We start from the raw sequence: 25,000 nt of genomic DNA on the forward strand, positions 1-25,000 counted from the left end.
TATTATAGAAGTGATGTTATTCTAGAACACATAGCTATAGAATCCCCCCCAGAATGTATTATAGAAGTGATGTTATTCTAGAACACATAGCTATAGAATCCCCCCAGAATGTATTATAGAAGTGATGTTATTCTAGAACACATAGCTATAGAATCCCCCCAGAATGTATTATAGAAGTGATAATGTTATTCTAGAACACATAGCTATAGAATCCCCCCAGAATGTATTATAGATGTGATAATGTTATTCTAAAACACATAGCTATAGAATCCCCCCCAGAATGTATTATATAAGTGATGTTATTCTAGAACACATAGCTATAGAATCCCCCCCAGAATGTATTATAGAAGTGATGTTATTCTAGAACACATAGCTATAGAATCCCCCCAGAATGTATTATAGAAGTGATAATGTTATTCTAGAACACATAGCTATAGAATCCCCCCAGAATGTATTATAGATGTGATAATGTTATTCTAAAACACATAGCTATAGAATCCCCCCCAGAATGTATTATAGAAGTGATGTTATTCTAGAACACATAGCTATAGAATCCCCCCAGAATGTATTATAGAAATGATAATGTTATTCTAGAACACATAGCTATAGAATCCCCCCAGAATGTATTATAGAAATGATAATGTTATTCTAGAACACATAGCTATAGAATCCCCCCAGAATGTATTATAGATGTGATAATGTTATTCTAGAACACATAGCTATAGAATCCCCCCCAGAATGTATTATAGAAATGATGTTATTCTAGAACACATAGCTATAGAATCCCCCCAGAATGTATTATAGATGTGATAATGTTATTCTAGAACACATAGCTATAGAGTCCCCCCCAGAATGTATTATAGAAGTGATCATGTTATTTTAAAACATATAGCTATAGTGTTCTCCTCTAAAAAGTGTGTTTGTCTGTAAAGTCTCTTGTCTGTCTCAATCACAGTATTTATTTATATATTATCTCTGTTGGTGTTCCCGACTTGTCACGACTTCCACCGAAGTCGGTGCCTCTCCTTGTTCGGGCGGCGTTCGGCGGTCGACGTCACCGGCCTTCTGGCCGCCGCCGATCCGCTTTTCATTTTCCATTTGTTTTGTCTTTGTCTTTGCCTTTACACACCTGGTTTCACTCACCCAATGACTTGTTTATTATTTAACCCTATTTTCCCCTGTGTTTTGTTTATGAGTGATTGTTCTTTGTACATCGGGTTTGTTTTTTTTGTGGGCTCGCTATATTGCTTTGTATTTTGTATACTTTGAGTAAAGTACGTTGATTACTCATATCTGCTGTCCTGCGCCTGACTCTCTACACCAACTACAAACTGGAACGTTTGTCACGCCCTGATCTTAGATATCTCTGTTTTCTATATATTTTGGTTGGGTCAGGGACTGACGAGGGTGGGTACGCTAATTGTTGTATTTTCTAGGGCTTTTTGTATGTCTAGTTTTTTTAAATGTCTACGTTTTTGTATGTCTAGGGTTTTTAAATGTCTAGGGTTTTTAAATGTCTAAGGTTTTTAAATGTATTGGTTTTTGTATGTCTAGGTTTTTGTATGTCTAGGGTTTTTAAATGTCTAGTGTTTTTAAATGTTTAGGTTTTTGTATGTCTAGGTTTTTGTATGTCTAGGTTTTTGTATGTCTAGGTTTTTGTATGTCTAGATTTTTGTATGTCTAGGTTTTTGTATGTCTAGGTTTTTGTATGTCTAGGTTTTTGTATGTCTAGATTTTTGTATGTCTAGGTTTTTGTATGTCTAGGTTTTTGTATGTCTAGGTTTTTGTATGTCTAGGTTTTTGTATGTCTAGGGTTTTGTATGTCTAGGTTTTTGTATGTCTAGGGTTTTGTATGTCTAGGTTTTTTTTAATGTCTATGTTGGCCTGATATGGTTCCCAATCAGAGATAGCTGTTTATTGTTGTCTCTGATTGGGGATCATATTTAGGTAGCCATTTCCCATTTGTGTTTGTGGCATCTTGTCTGTGTGTAGTTGCCTGTCAGCACTATAGTGTATAGCTTCACGTTTCGTTTTGTTATTTTGTTAGTTTGTTCAGTGTTTCATTCTTTAAATAAATAAGAATGTACACATACCACGCTGTCTCCTCCATCCGACGAGTGTGACACGTTTACACCTCTAAAAATGGTGTTGTCTGTAAAGTCTCTTGTCTGTCTCAACCACAGTATTTATTTATATATTATCTCTGTAGGTGTTCTCCTCTAAAAAGTGTGTTTGTCTGTAAAGTCTCTTGTCTGTCTCAACCACAGTATTTATTTATATATTATCTCTGTTAGTGTCCTCCTCTAAAAAGTGTGTTTGTCTGTAAAGTCTCTTGTCTGTCTCAACCACAGTATTTATTTATATATTATCTCTGTTAGTGTCCTCCTCTAAAAAGTGTGTTTGTCTGTAAAGCCTATTGTCTGTCTCAATCACAGTACTTATTTAGATGTAATCTAAAGGAACTCACCCTCCTCATCCGACACGTCCAGTATCTCCGTCATGGTCTCCGGAACATTCATCTTGTGTTTCTCTGATGTCACAGTCTGTCAGCACAGGGATTCCAAGCCAATCACAACCAGGGAAAAAGAGAACAAGGATTCAGCCCGTTAGAACCAGAGGGTTGTAACCATAGAAACACAAATTATATTCTGTATTGTTTTGTTGTTGTTGTTGTGAAAGTTGTGAAGTCATGGACGGAAAACAAGCTGGTACTGTTGTGACAGACAGAGGACCGTGTTCATCCCTAACACACTGATCCAACGTCAGTTTGACTATTTTCCCTGCTAAATGGTTAAGGTTAGGATATGAGAAGGGGTAAGCTGATCTGAGGTTAGGGGGAAATCCTTCTACCTGGAAGCGTCACGAGGGGTCACATACCGTTGTCGTGGTGATGACCTCTTCTGTGACGACCTTCAGAGTGTCAACGACAGATATGTAACCCAGACGCCTGGCAATGGACAGAGCAGTGTTCCCATTCTGACAGAGAGAGAGAAAGAGAGAGAGAGGGGTAGAGAGAGGGGGGATAATGAGGGAGAGAGAGTGGGAGAGAGAGAGGGAGGAAGGATAGAGAGTGTGAGAGAGAGGGAGGGAGAGAGCGAGAGCGAGAAGGAAGGAAGGAAGGAAGGAAGGAAGGAAGGAAGGAAGGAAGGAAGGAAGGAAGGAAAAAATAAAGAAAGAAAGAAAGAAAGGAAGGAAGGAAGGAAGGAAGGAAGGAAGAAAGGAAGGAAGGAGAGAATCAAACATCTAATCAAACAATGTGTGTGTGTGTGTGTGTGTGTGTGTGCGTGCGTGTTCTTACAGCAGTAGTAGTCTTGGGTGTTGCTCCATGCTGTAACAAGAAGTTGATGATGTGTGTGTGTGTGTGTGCGTGTGTGTGTGTTCTTACAGCAGTGGTAGTGTTGGGTGTCGCTCCATGCTGTAACAGGAAGTTGATGATGTGTGTGTGTGTGTGTGTGTGTGTGTGTGTGTGTGTGTGTGTGTGTGTGTGTGTGTGTGTGTGTGTGTGTTCTTACAGCAGTGGTAGTGTTGGGTGTCGCTCCATGCTGTAACAGGAAGTTGATGATGTGTGTGTGTGTGTGTGTGTGTGTGTGTGTGTTCTTACAGCAGTAGTAGTGTTGGGTGTCGCTCCATGCTGTAACAGGACGTTGATGATGTGTGTGTGTCCCTGCTGTGCTGCCTGGTGAAGCGGAGTGTAACCGTTCTGGAGACACAAACAGTTGAGTTTTAAATACTGACATCAAACACACATTATACACACACACACACACACACACACACACACACACACACATTACACAAACACACACACACTGAAATAGAAAACAGAAGGAACGAGAACACGAGAGACAGTTGGGTTTTAAATATTTAAATCCTAACGGTCACCAACTGTCACTAACTGTCAGTCTGCTACTGGAGCGGTACCTTACCCGTTCCAATATTAAACTCTGGTACCTTACCCGTTCCAATATTAAACTCTGGTACCTTACCCGGTCCAATATTAAACTCTGGTACCTTACCCGGTCCAATATTAAACTCTGGTACCTTACCCGTTCCAATATTAAACTCTGGTACCTTACCCGGTCCAATATTAAACTCTGGTACCTTACCCGTTCCAATATTAAACTCTGGTACCTTACCCGTTCCAATATTAAACTCTGGTACCTTACCCGTTCCAATATTATACTCTGGTACCTTACCCATTCCAATATTAAACTCTGGTACCTTACCCGTTCCAATATTAAACTCTGGTACCTTACCCGTTCCAATATTAAACTCTGGTACCTTACCCATTCCAATATTAAACTCTGGTACCTTACCCGTTCCAATATTAAACTCTGGTACCTTACCCGTTCCAATATTAAACTCTGGTACCTTACCCGTTCCAATATTAAACTCTGGTACCTTACCCGTTCCAATATTAAACTCTGGTACCTTACCCGTTCCAATATTAAACTCTGTTACCTTACCCGTTCCAATATTAAACTCTGGTACCTTACCCGTTCCAATATTAAACTCTGGTACCTTACCCATTCCAATATTAAACTCTGGTACCTAACCCGTTCCAATATTAAACTCTGGTACCTAACCCGTTCCAATATTAAACTCTGGTACCTTACCCGTTCCAATAGTAAACTCTGGTACCTTACCCGTTCCAATATTAAACTCTGGTACCTTACCCGTTCCAATATTAAACTCTGGTACCTTACCCGTTCCAATATTAAACTCTGGTACCTTACCCGTTCCAATATTAAACTCTGGTACCTTACCCGTTCCAATATTAAACTCTGTTACCTTACCCGTTCCAATATTAAACTCTGGTACCTTACCCGTTCCAATATTAAACTCTGGTACCTTACCCATTCCAATATTAAACTCTGGTACCTAACCCGTTCCAATATTAAACTCTGGTACCTAACCCGTTCCAATATTAAACTCTGGTACCTTACCCGTTCCAATAGTAAACTCTGGTACCTTACCCGTTCCAATATTAAACTCTGGTACCTTACCCGTTCCAATATTAAACTCTGGTACCTTACCCGTTCCAATATTAAACTCTGGTACCTTACCCGTTCCAATATTAAACTCTGGTACCTTACCCGTTCCAATATTAAACTCTGGTACCTTACCCGTTCCAATATTAAACTCTGGTACCTTACCCGTTCCAATATTAAACTCTGGTACCTAACCCGTTCCAATATTAAACTCTGGTACCTTACCCGTTCCAATATTAAACTCTGGTACCTTACCCGTTCCAATAGTAAACTCTGGTACCTTACCCGTTCCAATATTAAACTCTGGTACCTTACCCGTTCCAATATTAAACTCTGGTACCTTACCCGTTCCAATAGTAAACTCTGGTACCTTGGTTTTGGCGTTGACACTGGCGCCCTGCTGCAAGAGGAAGTTGACCATCTTTACGTTTCCATAGTGACAGGCAACAATGAGAGGAGTGTAGCCGAGCTGAGGAAGATGAGAGAAAGACCTTAGAAAAAAATAAAGTCTGCGTGTGTGTGTGTGTGTGTGTGTGTGTGTGTGTGTGTGCGTGCGTGTGCGTGCGCGTGCGTGTGTGTGTGTGTGTGTGTGTGTGTGTGTGTGCGTGCGTGCGTGTGTGCGTGTGTGCGTGCGTGCTTGTGTGTGTGTGTACTTTGGTTTGCTGGTCCAGGTTAGCATCACGTTTGGCCAGAACCTCTGCTGCATTCACTCTGTCCTCCTGGGCCGTGAGGTGGAGGGGTGTCAGACCACTCTGAGAGAGGGGAGAGAGATGAAGGGAGAGACAGAGGTACCCAGAGAGAGAGACATTTAGAGAGAGGGCGAGAGAGAGATACCCAGAGAGAGAGACATTTAGAGAGAGGGGAGAGAGAGATACCCAGAGAGAGAGACATTTAGAGAGAGTGGAGAGAGAGAGATACCCAGAGAGAGAGACATTTAGAGAGAGGGGAGAGACAGAGAGATGGAGAGAGAGACAGAGTTGGAGAGAGAGATGGAGGGGAAGAGAGAGAGGGAGAGTTGGAGAGAGAGAGGGATAGTTGGAGAGAGAGGGAGAGTTGGAGAGAGAGAGGGAGAGTTGGAGAGAGAGAGATGGAGGGGGAGAGAGAGAGGGATAGTTGGAGAGAGATGGAGGGGGAGAGGGAGGGAGAGTTTGAGAGAGAGATGGGAGAGTTGGAGAGAGAGAAGGAGGAGGATAGAGGGAGAGTTGGAGAGAGAGGTGGCAAGGAGAGAGAGATGGAGAGGGGAGAGAGAGATGTATATGCCAAAGAGTGCATTTTTGGATGTGTGCAACGACTCTGCTAAGTGTGTGTTTGTGTGAGTCTCTGTCCCCCCCCCTACCTTAGTGGGAGTGTTGACGTGTGTCCCCCCCCCCTACCTTAGTGGGAGTGTTGACGTGTGCCCCCTTGCCCAGCAGCAGGCTGGTCATATCACTGTGCCCCTCCTGTGAGGCAAGGTGTAGAGGGGTGACCCCCTGTTTGGTCAGGACGTTGGTCTCCGCTCCGTACTGCAGCAGAGACGAGGCGACGGACGTCTGGTTCTTCTTGGCAGCGATGTGGAGTGGGGTGTATCCGTTCTGAGAGCAGAGAGGATTGTGGGTAGGAGGAATATGTCAGTGTTAGTTTTGAAAAAACCATCAGAGAAGATACTTCAATAAGAAACACCAGGTTCTGAGATGAGGATATGAAATATGATTTATTTTGAATGGGTCCTAGTCAACAGTAGTGTTATATAGGGGACAGTATTATGGGGTCAACAGTAGTGTTATATAGGGGACAATATTATGGGTCAACAGTAGTGTTATATAGGCAGTATTATGGGTCAACAGTAGTGTTATATAGGGGACAGTATTATGGGTCAACAGTAGTGTTATATAGGGGACAGTATTATGGGTCCTGGTAAACAGTAGTGTTATATAGGGGACAGTATTAAGGGTCAACAGTAGTGTTATATAGGGGACAGTATTATGGGTCAACAGTAGAGTTATATAGGGGACAGTATTATGGGTCAACAGTAGTGTTATATAGGGGACAGTATTATGGGTCAACAGTAGTGTAGTATAGGGGACAGTATTATGGGTCAACAGCAGTGTTATATAGGGGACAGTATTATGGGTCCTGGTCAACAGTAGTGTTATATAGGGGACAGTATTATGGGTCAACAGTAGAGTTGTATAGGGGACAGTATTATGGGTCAACAGTAGTGTTATATAGGGGACAGTATTATGGGTCAACAGTAGAGTTGTATAGGGGACAGTATTATGGGTCAACAGTAGTGTTATATAGGGGACAGTATTATAGGTCCTGGTCAACAGTAGTGTTATATAGGGGACAGTATTATGGGTCAACAGTAGTGTTATATAGGGGACAGTATTATGGGTCAACAGTAGTGTTATATAGGGGACAGTATTATGGGTCAACAGTAGTGTTATATAGGGAACAGTATTATGGGTCAACAGTAGTGTTATATAGGGGGACAGTATTATGGGTCAACAGTAGTGTTATATAGGGGACAGTATTATGGGTCCTGGTCAACAGTAGTGTTATATAGGGGACAGTATTATGGGTCCTGGTCAACAGTAGTGTTATATAGGGGACAGTATTATGGGTCAACAGTAGTGTTATATAGGAGAGAGTATTATGGGTCAACAGTAGTGTTGTATAGGGGACAGTATTATGGGTTAACAGTAGTGCTATATAGGGGACAGTATTATGGGTCCTGGTCAACAGTAGAGTTATATAGGGGACAGTATTATGGGTCAACAGTAGAGTTATATAGGGGACAGTATTATGGGTCAACAGTAGTGTTATATAGGGGACAGTATTATGGGTCAACAGTAGTGTTATATAGGGGACAGTATTATGGGTCAACAGTAGTGTTATATAGGGGACAGTATTATAGGTCCTGGTCAACAGTAGTGTTATATAGGGGACAGTAGTATGGGTCAACAGTAGTGTTATATAGGGGACAGTATTATGGGTCAACAGTAGTGTTATATAGGGGACAGTATTATAGGTCCTGGTCAACAGTAGTGTTATATAGGGGACAGTATTATAGGTCCTGGTCAAGAGTAGTGTTATATAGGGGACAGTATTATGGGTCAACAGTAGTGTTATATAGGGGACAGTATTATGGGTCAACAGTAGTGTTATATAGGGGACAGTATTATGGGTCAACAGTAGTGTTGTATAGGGGACAGTATTATGGGTCAACAGTAGTGTTATATAGGGGACAGTATTATGGGTCAACAGTAGTGTTATATAGGGGACAGTATTATGGGTCCTGGTCAACAGTAGTGTTATATAGGGGACAGTATTAAGGGTCAACAGTAGTGTTATATAGGGGACAGTATTATGGGTCAACAGTAGAGTTATATAGGGGACAGTATTATGGGTCAACAGTAGTGTTATATAGGGGACAGTATTATGGGCCCTGGTCAACAGTAGTGTTATATAGGGGACAGTATTATAGGTCCTGGTCAATAGTAGTGTTATATAGGGGACAGTATTATGGGTCAACAGTAGTGTTATATAGGGGACAGTATTATGGGTCAACAGTAGTGCTATATAGGGGACAGTATTATGGGTCAACAGTAGTGTTATATAGGGGACAGTATTATGGGTCAACAGTAGTGTTATATAGGGGACAGTATTATGGGTCCTGGTCAACAGTAGTGTTATATAGGGGACAGTATTATGGGTCCTGGTCAACAGTAGTGTTATATAGGGGACAGTATTATGGGTCAACAGTAGTGTTATATAGGAGACAGTATTATGGGTCAACAGTAGTGTTGTATAGGGGACAGTATTATGGGTTAACAGTAGTGTTATATAGGGGATGTGGTCATCCTGTCTGGGTTGGCGCCCCCCCCCCCTTAAGTTGTGCCGTGGCGGAGGTCTTTGTGGGCTATACTCAGCCTTGTCTCAGGATGGTATGTTGGTGGTTGAAGATATCCCTCTAGTGGTGTGGGGGCTGTGCTTTGGCAAAGTGGGTGGGGTTATATCCTTCCTGTTTGGCCCTGTCCGGGGGTGTCCTCGGAGTGGGCCACAGTGTCTCCTGACCCCTCCTGTCTCAGCCTCCAGTATTTATGCTGCAGTAGTTTATGTGTCGGGGGGCTAGGGTCAGTTTGTTATATCTGGAGTACTTCTCCTGTCCTATTCGGTGTCCTGTGTGAATCTAAGTGTGCGTTCTGTAATTCTCTCCTTCTCTCTTTCTCTCTCTCGGAGGACCTGAGCCCTAGGACCATGCCCCAGGACTACCTGACATGATGACTCCTTGCTGTCCCCAGTCCACCTGGCTGTGCTGCTGCTCCAGTTTCAACTGTTCTGCCTTATTATTATTCGACCATGCTGATCATTTATGAACATTTGAACATCTTGGCCATGTTCTGTTATAATCTCCACCCGGCACAGCCAGAAGAGGACTGGCCATCCCACATATGCTCTCTCTAATTCTCTCTTTCTTTCTCTCTCTCGGAGGACCTGAGCCCTAGGACCATGCCCCAGGAATACCTGACATGATGACTCCTTGCTGTCCCCAGTCCACCTGACTGTGCTGCTGCTCCAGTTTCAACTATTCTGCCTTATTATTATTCGACCATGCTGGTCATTTATGAACATTTGAACATCTTGACCATGTTTTGTTATAATCTCCACCCGGCACAGCCAGAAGAGGACTGGCCACCCCACATAGCCTGGTTCCTCTCTAGGTTTCTTCCTAGGTTTTGGCCTTTCTAGGGAGTTTTTCCTAGCCACCGTGCTTCTTCACCTGCATTGCTTGCTGTTTGGGGTTTTAGGCTGGGTTTCTGTACAGCACTTTGAGATATCAGCTGATGTACGAAGGGCTATATAAAATAAATTTGATTGATTGATTGGGACAGTATTATGGGTCAACAGTAGAGTTGTATAGGGGACAGTATTATAGGTCAAGAGTAGTGTTATATAGGGAACAGTATTATGGGTCAACAGTAGTGTTATATAGGGGACAGTATTATGGGTCAACAGTAGTGTTATATAGGGGACAGTATTATGGGTCAACAGTAGTGTTATATAGGGGATAGTATTATAGGTCCTGGTCAACAGTAGTGTTATATAGGGGACAGTATTATGGGTCAACAGTAGTGTTATATAGGGGACAGTATTATGGGTCCTGGTCAACAGTAGAGTTATATAGGGGACAGTATTATGGGTCAACAGTAGAGTTATATAGGGGACAGTATTATGGGTCAACAGTAGTGTTATATAGGGGACAGTATTATGGGTCAACAGTAGTGTTATATAGGGGACAGTATTATGGGTCAACAGTAGTGTTATATAGGGGACAGTATTATGGGTCAACAGTAGTGTTATATAGGGGACAGTATTATGGGTCAACAGTAATGTTATATAGGGGACAGTATTATAGGTCCTGGTCAACAGTAGTGTTATATAGGGGACAGTAGTATGGGTCAACAGTAGTGTTGTATAGGGGACAGCATTATGGGTCAACAGTAGTGCTATATAGGGGACAGTATTATAGGTCCTGGTCAACAGTAGTGTTATATAGGGGACAGTATTATAGGTCCTGGTCAACAGTAGTGTTATATAGGGGACAGTATTATGGGTCAACAGTAGTGTTATATAGGGGACAGTATTATGGGTCAACAGTAGTGTTATATAGGGGACAGTATTATGGGTCAACAGTAGTGTTATATAGGGGACAGTATTATGGGTCAACAGTAGTGTTATATAGGGGGACAGTATTATGGGTCAACAGTAGTGTTATATAGGGGACAGTATTATGGGTCCTGGTCAACAGTAGAGTTATATAGGGGAAAGTATTATGGGTCAACAGTAGAGTTATATAGGGGACAGTATTATGGGTCAACAGTAGTGTTATATAGGGGACAGTATTATGGGTCAACAGTAGTGTTATATAGGGGGACAGTATTATGGGTCAACAGTAATGTTATATAGGGGACAGTATTATAGGTCCTGGTCAACAGTAGTGTTATATAGGGGACAGTATTATGGGTCAACAGTAGTGTTATATAGGGGACAGTATTATGGGTCAACAGTAGTGTTATATAGGGGACAGTATTATGGGTCAACAGTAGTGTTATATAGGAGACAGTATTATGGGTCAACAGTAGTGTTGTATAGGGGACAGTATTATGGGTTAACAGTAGTGTTATATAGGGGACAGTATTATGGGTCAACAGTAGTGTTATATAGGGGACAGTATTATGGGTCCTGGTCAACAGTAGAGTTATATAGGGGAAAGTATTATGGGTCAACAGTAGAGTTATATAGGGGACAGTATTATGGGTCAACAGTAGTGTTATATAGGGGACAGTATTATGGGTCAACAGTAGTGTTATATAGGGGGACAGTATTATGGGTCAACAGTAGTGTTATATAGGGGACAGTATTATAGGTCCTGGTCAACAGTAGTCTTATATAGGGGACAGTATTATGGGTCAACAGTAGTGTTATATAGGGGACAGTATTATGGGTCAACAGCAGTGTTATATAGGGGACAGTATTATGGGTCAACAGTAGTGTTATATAGGGGGACAGTATTATGGGTCAACAGTAGTGTTATATAGGGGACAGTATTATGGGTCCTGGTCAACAGTAGTGTTATATAGGGGACAGTATTATGGGTCAACAGTAGTGTTATATAGGGGACAGTATTATGGGTCAACAGTAGTGTTATATAGGGGACAGTATTATAGGTCCTGGTCAACAGTAGTCTTATATAGGGGACAGTATTATGGGTCAACAGTAGTGTTATATAGGGGACAGTATTATGGGTCAACAGCAGTGTTATATAGGGGACAGTATTATGGGTCAACAGTAGTGTTATATAGGGGGACAGTATTATGGGTCAACAGTAGTGTTATATAGGGGACAGTATTATGGGTCCTGGTCAACAGTAGTGTTATATAGGGGACAGTATTATGGGTCAACAGTAGTGTTATATAGGGGACAGTATTATGGGTCAACAGTAGTGTTATATAGGGGACAGTATTATGGGTCAACAGTAGTGTTATATAGGGGGACAGTATTATGGGTCAACAGTAGTGTTATATAGGGGACAGTACTATGGGTCAACAGTAGTGTTATATAGGGGACAGTATTATGGGTCAACAGTAGTGTTATATAGGGGACAGTATTATGGGTCAACAGTAGTGTTATATAGGGGACAGTATTATGGGTCAACAGTAGTGTTATATAGGGGACAGTATTATGGGTCAACAGTAGTGTTATATAGGGGACAGTATTATGGGTCAACAGTAGTGTTATATAGGGGACAGTATTATGGGTCAACGTTAGTGTTATATAGGGGGACAGTATTATGGGTCAACAGTAGTGTTATATAGGGGACAGTATTATGGGTCCTGGTCAACAGTAGTGTTATATAGGGGACAGTATTATGGGTCAACAGTAGAGTTATATAGGGGACAGTATTATGGGTCAACAGTAGTGTTATATAGGGGACAGTATTATGGGTCAACAGTAGTGTTATATAGGGGGACAGTATTATGGGTCAACAGTAGTGTTATATAGGGGACAGTATTATGGGTCAACAGTAGTGTTATATAGGGGACAGTATTATGGGTCAACAGTAGTGTTATATAGGGGACAGTATTATGGGTCAACGGTAGTGTTATATAGGGGGGCAGTATTATGGGTCAACAGTAGTGTTATATAGGGGACAGTATTATGGGTCCTGGTCAACAGTAGTGTTATATAGGGGACAGTATTATGGGTCAACAGTAGAGTTATATAGGGGACAGTATTATGGGTCAACAGTAGTGTTATATAGGGGACAGTATTATGGGTCAACAGTAGTGCTATATAGGGGGACAGTATTATGGGTCAACAGTAGTGTTATATAGGGGACAGTAGTATGGGTCAACAGTAGTGTTATATAGGGGACAGTATTATGTGTCAACAGTAGTGTTATATAGGAGACAGTATTATGGGTCAACAGTAGAGTTATATAGGGGACAGTATTATGGGTCAACAGTAGTGTTATATAGGGGACAGTATTATGGGTCCTGGTCAACAGTAGTGTTATATAGGGGACAGTATTATGGGTCAACAGTAGAGTTGTATAGGGGACAGTATTATGGGTCAACAGTAGTGTTATATAGGGGACAGTATTATAGGTCCTGATCAACAGTAGTGTTATATAGGGGACAGTAGTATGGGTCAACAGTAGTGTTGTATAGGGGACAGTATTATGGGTCAACAGTAGTGTTATATAGGGGACAGTATTATGGGTCAACAGTAGTGTTATATAGGGGACAGTATTATGGGTCAACAGTAGTGTTATATAGGGGGACAGTATTATGGGTCAACAGTAGTGTTATATAGGGGACAGTATTATGGGTCCTGGTCAACAGTAGTGTTATATAGGGGACAGTATTATGGGTCAACAGTAGTGTTATATAGGGGACAGTATTATGGGTCAACAGTAGAGTTATATAGGGGACAGTATTATGGGTCAACAGTAGTGTTATATAGGGGACAGTATTATGGGTCAACGGTAGTGTTATATAGGGGGACAGTATTATGGGTCAAGAGTAGTGTTATATAGGGGACAGTATTATGGGTCCTGGTCAACAGTAGTGTTATATAGGGGACAGTATTATGGGTCAACAGTAGAGTTATATAGGGGACAGTATTATGGGTCAACAGTAGTGTTATATAGGGGACAGTATTATGGGTCAACAGTAGTGCTATATAGGGGGACAGTATTATGGGTCAACAGTAGTGTTATATAGGGGACAGTATTATGGGTCAACAGTAGAGTTATATAGGGGACAGTATTATGGGTCAACAGTAGTGTTATATAGGGGACAGTATTATGGGTCAACAGTAGTGTTATATAGGGGGACAGTATTATGGGTCAACAGTAGTGTTATATAGGGGACAGTATTATGGGTCAACAGTAGTGTTATATAGGGGACAGTATTATGGGTCAACGGTAGTGTTATATAGGGGGACAGTATTATGGGTCAACAGTAGTGTTATATAGGGGACAGTATTATGGGTCCTGGTCAACAGTAGTGTTATATAGGGGACAGTATTATGGGTCAACAGTAGAGTTATATAGGGGACAGTATTATGGGTCAACAGTAGTGTTATATAGGGGACAGTATTATGGGTCAACAGTAGTGTTATATAGGGGGACAGTATTATGGGTCAACAGTAGTGTTATATAGGGGACAGTATTATGGGTCAACAGTAGTGTTATATAGGGGACAGTATTATAGGTCCTGGTCAACAGTAGTGTTATATAGGGGACAGTAGTATGGGTCAACAGTAGTGTTGTATAGGGGACAGTATTATGGGTCAACAGTAGTGTTATATAGGGGACAGTATTATGGGTCAACAGTAGTGTTATATAGGGGACAGTATTATGGGTCAACAGTAGTGTTATATAGGGGGACAGTATTATGGGTCAACAGTAGAGTTGTATAGGGGACAGTATTATGGGTCCTGGTCAACAGTAGTGTTATATAGGGGACAGTATTATGGGTCAACAGTAGTGTTATATAGGGGACAGTATTATGGGTCAACAGTAGAGTTATATAGGGGACAGTATTATGGGTCAACAGTAGTGTTATATAGGGGACAGTATTATGGGTCAACAGTAGAGTTGTATAGGGGACAGTATTATGGGTCAACAGTAGTGTTATATAGGGGACAGTATTATAGGTCCTGGTCAACAGTAGTGTTGTATAGGGGACAGTATTATGGGTCAACAGTAGTGTTATATAGGGGACAGTATTATAGGTCCTGGTCAACAGTAGTGTTATATAGGGGACAGTATTATGGGTCAACAGTAGTGTTATATAGGGGACAGTATTATGGGTCAACAGTAGTGTTATATAGGGGGACGGTATTATGGGTCAACAGTAGTGTTATATAGGGGACAGTATTATGGGTCCTGGTCAACAGCAGTGTTATATAGGGGACAGTATTATGGGTCAACAGTAGTGTTATATAGGGGACAGTATTATGGGTCAACAGTAGTGTTATATAGGGGACAGTATTATGTGTCAACAGTAGTGTTATATAGGAGACAGTATTATGGGTTAACAGTAGTGTTATATAGGGGACAGTATTATGGGTCCTGGTCAACAGTAGTGTTATATAGGGGACAGTATTATGGGTCAACAGTAGTGTTATATAGGGGACAGTATTATGGGTCAACAGTAGTGTTATATAGGGGACAGTATTATGGGTCCTGGTCAACAGTAGTGTTATATAGGGGACAGTATTATGTGTCAACAGTAGTGTTATATAGGGGACAGTATTATGGGTCAACAGTAGTGTTATATAGGGGGACAGTATTATGGGTCAACAGTAGTGTTGTATAGGGGATATGTTGCCATTTCTAGAAGCATCCATGGACATAGAGTATCTGTAATTATATGAAAATAGAGTGAAACAGGAAGGGACTATCTGAACTTGGCCAACAAGAAATATGTGTTTTTGTTTTCTTCCACAGAAGGTCTTTCATTGTTTTCCGTAACAAAATGTCCCTACCTAAAAGGACCCAGAAGCGGACAGGCAGGTACTATCTAATCATCTCCGTTAAAAAAACACCCAAGTTGTTATTTTCCATGGTAAAACTTTTGAAAGTCTTTCCCCCTCCAGGTTTTGTGTTGTTTTCTCACCTTGGCGGTGGCGTGGGGCGACGCCCCTTTGTCCAGCAGCAGCAGCGCCACCTGCTGGTTGTCATAGTGAGCTGCCACGTGCAGCGGAGTCAGACCGTTCTGGAGGAGAGAACCACATTTATTACTCATCTCTCCTTCTCTCCTCTCTCTAGCTATTCTGTCTTCCCTCTCTTCTTCTCTCTCTAGCTATTCTGTCTTCCCTCCTCTCCTTCTCTCCTTCTCTCTCTAGCTATTCTGTCTTCCCTCTCTTCTTCTCTCTCTAGCTATTCTGTTTTCCCTCTCTCCTCCTCTGTGTCATCTCTCCCTCTCTTTTCCCTCTCTAGCTATTCTGTCTTCCCTCCTCTCCTTCCCTGTCATCTCTCCCTCTCTTTTCCCTCTCTAGCTATTCTGTCTTCCCTCCTCTCCTTCCCTGTGTCATCTCTCCCTCTCTTTTCCCTCTCTAGCTATTCTGTCTTCCCTCCTCTCCTTCCCTGTGTCATCTCTCCCTCTCTTTTCCCTCTCTAGCTATTCTGTCTTCCCTCCTCTCCTTCCCTGTGTCATCTCTCCCTCTCTTTTCCCTCTCTAGCTATTCTGTCTTCCCTCCTCTCCTTCCCTGTGTCATCTCTCCCTCTCTTTCCCTCTCTAGCTATTCTGTCTTCCCTCCTCTCCTTCCCTGTGTCATCTCTCTCTCTCCTTTTTCCCTCTCTAGCTATTCTGTCTTCCCTCCTCTCCTTCCCTGTGTCATGTCTCCCTCTCTTTCTCTCTCTAGCTATGCTGTCTTCCCTCCTTCTGTTTCATCTCTCCCTCTCTTTATTTCTCTAGCTATGCTGTCTTCCCTCACTCCTCCGTGTCATCTCTCCCTCTCCTTTTCCTTCTCTAGCTATTCTGTCTTCCCTCTCTCCTCCTTCTCTGTCATCTCTCTCTAGCTATTCTGTCTTCCCTCTCTCCTCCTCTGTGTCATCTCTCCCTCTCCTTCCCTCTCTAGCTATTATGTCTTCCCTCTCTCCTTCTCTCCTTCCCTCTCTAGCTATTCCGTCTTCCCTCCTCTCCTTCTCTCCTTCCCTCTCTAGCTATTCCGTCTTCCCTCCTCTCCTTCTCTCCTTCTCTCTCTAGCTATTCTATCTTCCCTCCTCTCCTTCTCTCCTTCTCTCTCTAGCTATTCTGTCTTCCCTCCTCTCCTTCTCTCCTTCTCTCTCTAGCTATTCTGTCTTCCCTCCTCCCCTTCTCTGTGTCATCTCTCCTTCTCTCCTTCTCTCTCTAGCTATTCTGTCTTCCCTCCTCTCCTTCTCTGTGTCATCTCTCCTTCTCTCCTTCTCTCTCTAGCTATTCTGTCTTCCCTCCTCTCCTCCTCTCCTTCGCTCCTTCTCTCTCTAGTTATTCTGTCTTCCCTCCTCTCCTTCTCTCCTTCCCTCTCTAGCTATTCTGTCTTCCCTCCTCTCCTTCTCTCCTTCCCTCTCTAGTTATTCTGTCTTCCCTCCTCTCCTCCTCTCCTTCCCTCTCTAGCTATTATGTCTTCCCTCCTCTCCTTCTCTGTGTCATCTCTCCTTCTCTCCTTCTCTCTCTAGCTATCCTGTCTTCCCTCCTCTCCTTCTCTGTGTCATCTCTCCTTCTCTCCTTCTCTCTCTAGCTATTCTGTCTTCCCTCCTCTCCTCCTCTCCTTCTCTCCTTCTCTCTCTAGTTATTCTGTCTTCCCTCCTCTCCTTCTCTCCTTCCCTCTCTAGCTATTCTGTCTTCCCTCCTCCCCTTCTCTCCTTCCCTCTCTAGTTATTCTGTCTTCCCTCCTCTCCTCCTCTCCTTCCCTCTCTAGCTATTCTGTCTTCCCTCCTCTCCTCCTCTCCTTCCCTCTCTAGCTATTCTGTCTTCCCTCCTCTCCTTCTCTCCTTCTCCTTTTTCCTCTCTATCTATTCTGTCTTCCCTCCTCTCCTCCCCTCTCTAGCTATTCTATCTTCCCTCCTCTCCTTCTCTCCTTCTCTCCTTCTCTCTCTAGCTATTCTATCTTCCCTCCTCTCCTCCTCTCCTTCCCTCTCTAGCTATTCTGTCTTCCCTACTCTCCTTCTCTCTTTCTCTCTCTAGCTATTATGTCTTCCCTCCTCTCCTTCTCTCCTTCTCTCTCTAGCTATTATTTCTTCCCTCCTCTCCTTCTCTCCTTCTCTCTCTAGCTATTCTGTCTTCCCTCCTCTCCTCCTCTCCTTCTCTCCTTCCCTCCCTAGCTATTCTGTCTTCCCTCCTCTCCTTCTCTCCTTCCCTCTCTAGCTATTCTGTCTTCCCTCCTCTCCTTCCCTCTCTAGCTATTCTGTCTTCCCTCCTCTCCTCCTCTCCTTCTCTCCTTCTCTCTCTAGCTATTCTGTCTTCCCTCCTCTCCTCCTCTCCTTCTCTCTCTAGCTATTCTATCTTCCCTCTCTCCTTCTCTCCTTCTCTCTCTAGCTATTCTGTCTTCCCTCCTCTCCTTCTCTGTGTCATCTCTCCTTTTTTACTTTATTCTTTCTCTCTTTGTGGCCTCCCTCTCTTCTTCTATAATCAATTTCTATGCTAACACTAGTTCTTGTTATTGTATTTCTGTGATAACAATAGTTCTAGTTATTGTATTTCTGTGAAAACAATAGTTCTAGTTACTGTATTTCTGTGATAATACAAGTTCTAGTTACTGTATTTCTGTAATAACACCAGTTCTAGTTACTGTATTTCTGTAATATCACCAGTTCTAGTTACTGTATTTCTGTGATAATACCAGTTCTAGTTACTGTATTTCAATACTATCACCAGCTCTAGTTGCTGTATGTCTATGACAATACCTTGCCGGCGTCGTCAGGCATAGCTTTGCGCTGCAGGAGGAGTTTTGCCACCTCCAGGCTTCCATACTTGGCTGATACATGTAGAGGAGTGAATCCTTTCTGTAAGGGAGGAGGATACATGTAGAGGAGTGAATCCTTTCTGTTAGGGGGGAGGATACATGTAGAGGAGTGAATCCTTTCTGTTAGGGGGGAGGATACATGTAGAGGAGTGAATCCTTTCTGTTAGGGAGGAGGATACATGTAGAGGAGTGAATCCTTTCTGTAAGGGGGGAGGATACATGTAGAGGAGTGAATCCTTTCTGTTAGGGAGGAGGATACATGTAGAGGAGTGAATCCTTTCTGTTAGGGGGGATACATGTAGAGGGGTGAATCCTTTCTGTAAGGGAGGAGGATAAATGTAGAGGAGTGCATATTTTTTGTTAGGGGGATACATGTAGAGGGGTGAATCCTTTCTGTAAGGGGGAGGATACATGTAGAGGAGTGAATCCTTTCTGTTAGGGAGGATACATGTAGAGAAGTGAATCCTTTCTGTGAGGGAGGATACATGTAGAGGAGTGAATCCTTTCTGTAAGGGAGGAGGATACATGTAGAGGAGTGAATCCTTTCTGTAAGGGAGGAGGATACATGTAGAGGAGTGAATCCTTTATGTAAGGGAGGATACATGTAGAGAAGTGAATCCTTTCCGTAAGGGAGGATACATGTAGAGGAGTGAATCCTTTCTGTAAGGGAGGATACATGTAGAGGAGTGAATCATTTATGTAAGGAAGGAGGATACATGTAGAGGAGTGAATCCTTTCTGTAAGGGAGGAGGATACATGTAGAGGAGTGAATCCTTTCTGTAAGGGAGGATACATATAGAGGAGTGAATCCTTTCTGTAAGGGAGGATACATGTAGAGGAGTGAATCCTTTCTGTAAGGGAGGATACATATAGAGGAGTGAATCCTTTCTGTAAGGGGGGAGGATACATGTAGAGGAGTGAATCCTTTCTGTAAGGGAGGATACATGTAGAGGAGTGAATCCTTTCTGTAAGGGAGGATACATATAGAGGAGTGAATCCTTTATGTAAGGGAGGAGGATACATGTAGAGGAGTGAATCCTTTATGTAAGGGAGGATACATGTAGAGGAGTGAATCCTTTCTGTAAGGGAGGATACATGTAGAGAAGTGAATCCTTTCTGTAAGGGAGGATACATGTAGAGGAGTGAATCCTTTCTGTAAGGGAGGATACATGTAGAGGAGTGAATCCTTTCTGTTAGGGAGGATACATGTAGAGGAGTGAATCCTTTCTGTAAGGGAGGAGGATACATTTAGAGGAGTGAATCCTTTCTGTAAGGGAGGATACATATAGAGGAGTGAATCCTTTCTGTAAGGGAGGAGGATACATGTAGAGGAGTGAATCCTTTCTGTTAGGGGGGAGGATACATGTAGAGGAGTGAATCCTTTCTGTTAGGGAGGAGGATACATGTAGAGGAGTGAATCCTTTCTGTAAGGGGGGAGGATACATGTAGAGGAGTGAATCCTTTCTGTTAGGGAGGAGGATACATGTAGAGGAGTGAATCCTTTCTGTTAGGGGGGACACATGTAGAGGAGTGAATCCTTTCTGTTAGGGAGGAGGATACATGTAGAGGAGTGAATCTTTTCTGTTAGGGGGATACATGTACAGGGGTGAATCCTTTCTGTAAGGGGGAGGATACATGTAGAGGAGTGAATCCTTTCTGTAAGGGAGGATACATATAGAGGAGTGAATCCTTTCTGTAAGGGAGGAGGATACATGTAGAGGAGTGAATCCTTTCTGTTAGGGGGGAGGATACATGTAGAGGAGTGAATCGTTTCTGTTAGGGAGGAGGATACATGTAGAGGAGTGAATCCTTTCTGTAAGGGGGGAGGATACATGTAGAGGAGTGAATCCTTTCTGTTAGGGAGGAGGATACATGTAGAGGAGTGAATCCTTTCTGTTAGGGGGGATACATGTAGAGGAGTGAATCCTTTCTGTTAGGGAGGAGGATACATGTAGAGGAGTGAATCTTTTCTGTTAGGGGGGATACATGTACAGGGGTGAATCCTTTCTGTAAGGGGGAGGATACATGTAGAGGAGTGAATCATTTCTGTAAGGGAGGATACATGTAGAGGAGTGAATCCTTTCTGTAAGGGAGGATACATATAGAGGAGTGAATCCTTTCTGTAAGGGAGGATACATGTAGAGGAGTGAATCCTTTATGTAAGGGAGGATACATGTAGAGAAGTGAATCCTTCCTGTAAGGGAGGATACATGTAGAGGAGTGAATCCTTTCTGTAAGGGAGGATACATGTAGAGGAGTGAATCCTTTCTGTAAGGGGAATACATGTAGAGGAGTGAATCCTTTCTGTAAGGGAGAATACATATAGAGGAGTGAATCCTTTCTGTAAGGGGTATACATTTAGAGGAGTGAATCCTTTCTGTAAGGGAGGAGGATACATGTAGAGGGGTGAATCCTTTCTGTAAGGGGGGAGGATACATGTAGAGGGGTGAATCCTTTCTGTTAGGGGGGAGGATACATGTAGAGGAGTGAATCCTTTCTGTTAGGGAGGATACATGTAGAGGAGTGAATCCTTTCTGTAAGGGAGGAGGATACATTTAGAGGAGTGAATCCTTTCTGTAAGGGAGGATACATGTAGAGGAGTGAATCCTTTCTGTAAGGGAGGATACATGTAGAGGAGTGAATCCTTTCTGTAAGGGAGGATACATATAGAGGAGTGAATCCTTTCTGTAAGGGAGGATACATGTAGAGGAGTGAATCCTTTCTGTAAGGGGGATAGATGTAGAGGAGTGAATCCTTTCTGTAGGGGAGGAGGATACATGTAGAGGAGTGAATCATTTCTGTTAGGGAGGAGGATACATGTAGAGGAGTGAATCCTTTCTGTAAGGGAGGATACATGTAGAGGGGTGAATCCTTTCTATAAGGAGGGAGGATACATGTAGAGGAGTGAATCCTTTCTGTAAGGGGGAAGGATACATGTAGAGGAGTGAATCCTTTCTGTAAGGGAGGAGGATACATGTAGAGGAGTGAATCATTTCTGTTAGGGAGGAGGATACATGTAGAGGAGTGAATCCTTTCTGTAAGGGAGGATACATGTAGAGGGGTGAATCCTTTCTATAAGGAGGGAGGATACATGTAGAGGAGTGAATCCTTTCTGTAAGGGAGGATACATATAGAGGAGTGAATCCTTTCTGTAAGGGAGGATACATGTAGAGGAGTGAATCCTTTCTGTAAGGGAGGAGGATACATGTAGAGGGGTGAATCCTTTCTGTAAGGGGGGAGGATACATGTAGAGGGGTGAATCCTTTCTGTTAGGGGGGAGGATACATGTAGAGGAGTGAATCCTTTCTGTTAGGGAGGATACATGTAGAGGAGTGAATCCTTTCTGTAAGGGAGGAGGATACATTTAGAGGAGTGAATCCTTTCTGTAAGGGAGGATACATGTAGAGGAGTGAATCCTTTCTGTAAGGGAGGATACATGTAGAGGAGTGAATCCTTTCTGTAAGGGAGGAGGATACATGTAGAGGAGTGAATCATTTCTGTTAGGGAGGAGGATACATGTAGAGGAGTGAATCCTTTCTGTAAGGGAGGATACATGTAGAGGGGTGAATTCTTTCTATAAGGAGGGAGGATACATGTAGAGGAGTGAATCCTTTCTGTAAGGGGGGAGGATACATGTAGAGGAGTGATTCCTTTCTGTAAGGGGGAGGATACATGTAGAGGAGTGAATCCTTTATGTAAGGGAGGATACATGTAGAGGAGTGAATCCTTTCTGTAAGGGAGGATACATGTAGAGGAGTGAATCCTTTCTGTAAGGGAGGAGGATACATGTAGAGGAGTGAATCCTTTCTGTAAGGAGGGAGGATACATGTAGAGGAGTGAATCCTTTCTGTTAGGGAGGAGGATACATGTAGAGGAGTGAATCCTTTCTGTAAGGGGGGAGGATACATGTAGAGGAGTGAATCCTTTCTGTTAGGGAGGAGGATACATGTAGAGGATTGAATCCTTTCTGTTAGGTGGGATACATGTAGAGGGGTGAATCCTTTCTGTAAGGGAGGAGGATAAATGTAGAGGAGTGCATCTTTTCTGTTTTGGGGATACATGTAGAGGGGTGAATCCTTTCTGTAAGGGGGAGGATACATGTAGAGGAGTGAATCCTTTCTGTTAGGGAGGATACATGTAGAGAAGTGAATCCTTTCTGTGAGGGAGGATACATGTAGAGGAGTGAATCCTTTCTGTAAGGGAGGAGGATACATGTAGAGGAGTGAATCCTTTCTGTAAGGGAGGAGGATACATGTAGAGGAGTGAATCCTTTATGTAAGGGAGGATACATGTAGAGAAGTGAATCCTTTCCGTAAGGGAGGATACATGTAGAGGAGTGAATCCTTTCTGTAAGGGAGGATACATGTAGAGGAGTGAATCATTTATGTAAGGAAGGAGGATACATGTAGAGGAGTGAATCCTTTCTGTAAGGGAGGAGGATACATGTAGAGGAGTGAATCCTTTATGTAAGGGAGGATACATGTAGAGAAGTGAATCCTTTCTGTAAGGGAGGATACATGTAGAGGAGTGAATCCTTTCTGTAAGGGAGGATACATATAGAGGAGTGAATCCTTTCTGTAAGGGGGGAGGATACATGTAGAGGAGTGAATCCTTTCTGTAAGGGAGGAGGATACATGTAGAGGAGTGAATCCTTTATGTAAGGGAGGATACATGTAGAGGAGTGAATCCTTTCTGTAAGGGAGGATACATATAGAGGAGTGAATCCTTTATGTAAGGGAGGAGGATACATGTAGAGGAGTGAATCCTTTATGTAAGGGAGGATACATGTAGAGGAGTGAATCCTTTCTGTAAGGGAGGATACATGTAGAGAAGTGAATCCTTTCTGTAAGGGAGGATACATGTAGAGGAGTGAATCCTTTCTGTAAGGGAGGATACATGTAGAGGAGTGAATAATTTCTGTAAGGGAGGATACATATAGAGGAGTGAATCCTTTCTGTAAGGGAGGATACATGTAGAGGAGTGAATCATTTCTGTTAGGGAGGAGGATACATGTAGAGGAGTGAATCCTTTCTGTAAGGGAGGAGGATACATGTAGAGGGGTGAATCCTTTCTGTTAGGGGGGAGGATACATGTAGAGGAGTGAATCCTTTCTGTTAGGGAGGATACATGTAGAGGAGTGAATCCTTTCTGTAAGGGAGGAGGATACATTTAGAGGAGTGAATCCTTTCTGTAAGGGAGGATACATGTAGAGGAGTGAATCCTTTCTGTAAGGGAGGATACATGTAGAGGAGTGAATCCTTTCTGTAAGGGAGGATACATATAGAGGAGTGAATCCTTTCTGTAAGGGAGGAGGATACATGTAGAGGAGTGAATCCTTTCTGTTAGGGGGGAGGATACATGTAGAGGAGTGAATCCTTTCTGTTAGGGAGGAGGATACATGTAGAGGAGTGAATCCTTTCTGTAAGGGGGGAGGATACATGTAGAGGAGTGAATCCTTTCTGTTAGGGAGGAGGATACATGTAGAGGAGTGAATCCTTTCTGTTAGGGGGGATACATGTAGAGGAGTGAATCCTTTCTGTTAGGGAGGAGGATACATGTAGAGGAGTGAATCTTTTCTGTTAGGGGGATACATGTACAGGGGTGAATCCTTTCTGTAAGGGGGAGGATACATGTAGAGGAGTGAATCGTTTCTGTAAGGGATGATACATATAGAGGAGTGAATCCTTTCTGTAAGGGAGGAGGATACATGTAGAGGAGTGAATCCTTTCTGTTAGGGGGGAGGATACATGTAGAGGAGTGAATCCTTTCTGTTAGGGAGGAGGATACATGTAGAGGAGTGAATCCTTTCTGTAAGGGGGGAGGATACATGTAGAGGAGTGAATCCTTTCTGTTAGGGAGGATACATGTAGAGAAGTGAATCCTTTCCGTAAGGGAGGATACATGTAGAGGAGTGAATCCTTTCTGTAAGGGAGGATACATGTAGAGGAGTGAATCATTTATGTAAGGAAGGAGGATACATGTAGAGGAGTGAATCCTTTCTGTAAGGGAGGAGGATACATGTAGAGGAGTGAATCCTTTATGTAAGGGAGGATACATGTAGAGAAGTGAATCCTTTCTGTAAGGGAGGATACATGTAGAGGAGTGAATCCTTTCTGTAAGGGAGGATACATATAGAGGAGTGAATCCTTTCTGTAAGGGGGGAGGATACATGTAGAGGAGTGAATCCTTTCTGTAAGGGAGGAGGATACATGTAGAGGAGTGAATCCTTTATGTAAGGGAGGATACATGTAGAGGAGTGAATCCTTTCTGTAAGGGAGGATACATATAGAGGAGTGAATCCTTTATGTAAGGGAGGAGGATACAGGTAGAGGAGTGAATCCTTTATGTAAGGGAGGATACATGTAGAGGAGTGAATCCTTTCTGTAAGGGAGGATACATGTAGAGAAGTGAATCCTTTCTGTAAGGGAGGATACATGTAGAGGAGTGAATCCTTTCTGTAAGGGAGGATACATGTAGAGGAGTGAATCCTTTCTGTAAGGGAGGATACA

The 25,000-nt window shown here is 42.8% G+C and overlaps 1 protein-coding gene across 1 annotated transcript in view; it reads right to left on the reverse strand.

Annotated features, from left to right (window-relative positions):
• Nucleotides 1–25,000, reverse strand: part of LOC110515606 (uncharacterized) — a 180,892-nt gene that overhangs the window by 118,576 nt on the left and 37,316 nt on the right. The window contains exons 15-22 of the mRNA XM_090211797.1: nt 18,433–18,531; nt 15,662–15,760; nt 6,365–6,562; nt 5,645–5,743; nt 5,362–5,460; nt 3,602–3,700; nt 2,878–2,976; nt 2,468–2,543 (exon numbers count right to left, since the gene is read on the reverse strand). Coding sequence (XP_090067923.1) covers nt 2,468–2,543; nt 2,878–2,976; nt 3,602–3,700; nt 5,362–5,460; nt 5,645–5,743; nt 6,365–6,562; nt 15,662–15,760; nt 18,433–18,531 — 868 coding nt within the window. The remainder of the gene's footprint in view (nt 1–2,467; nt 2,544–2,877; nt 2,977–3,601; nt 3,701–5,361; nt 5,461–5,644; nt 5,744–6,364; nt 6,563–15,661; nt 15,761–18,432; nt 18,532–25,000) is intronic.

Source organism: Oncorhynchus mykiss, chromosome 19 (genome assembly GCF_057628025.1).
Source record: "Oncorhynchus mykiss isolate SJ-2025 chromosome 19, ASM5762802v1, whole genome shotgun sequence".
Classification (NCBI taxonomy): domain Eukaryota; kingdom Metazoa; phylum Chordata; class Actinopteri; order Salmoniformes; family Salmonidae; genus Oncorhynchus; species Oncorhynchus mykiss.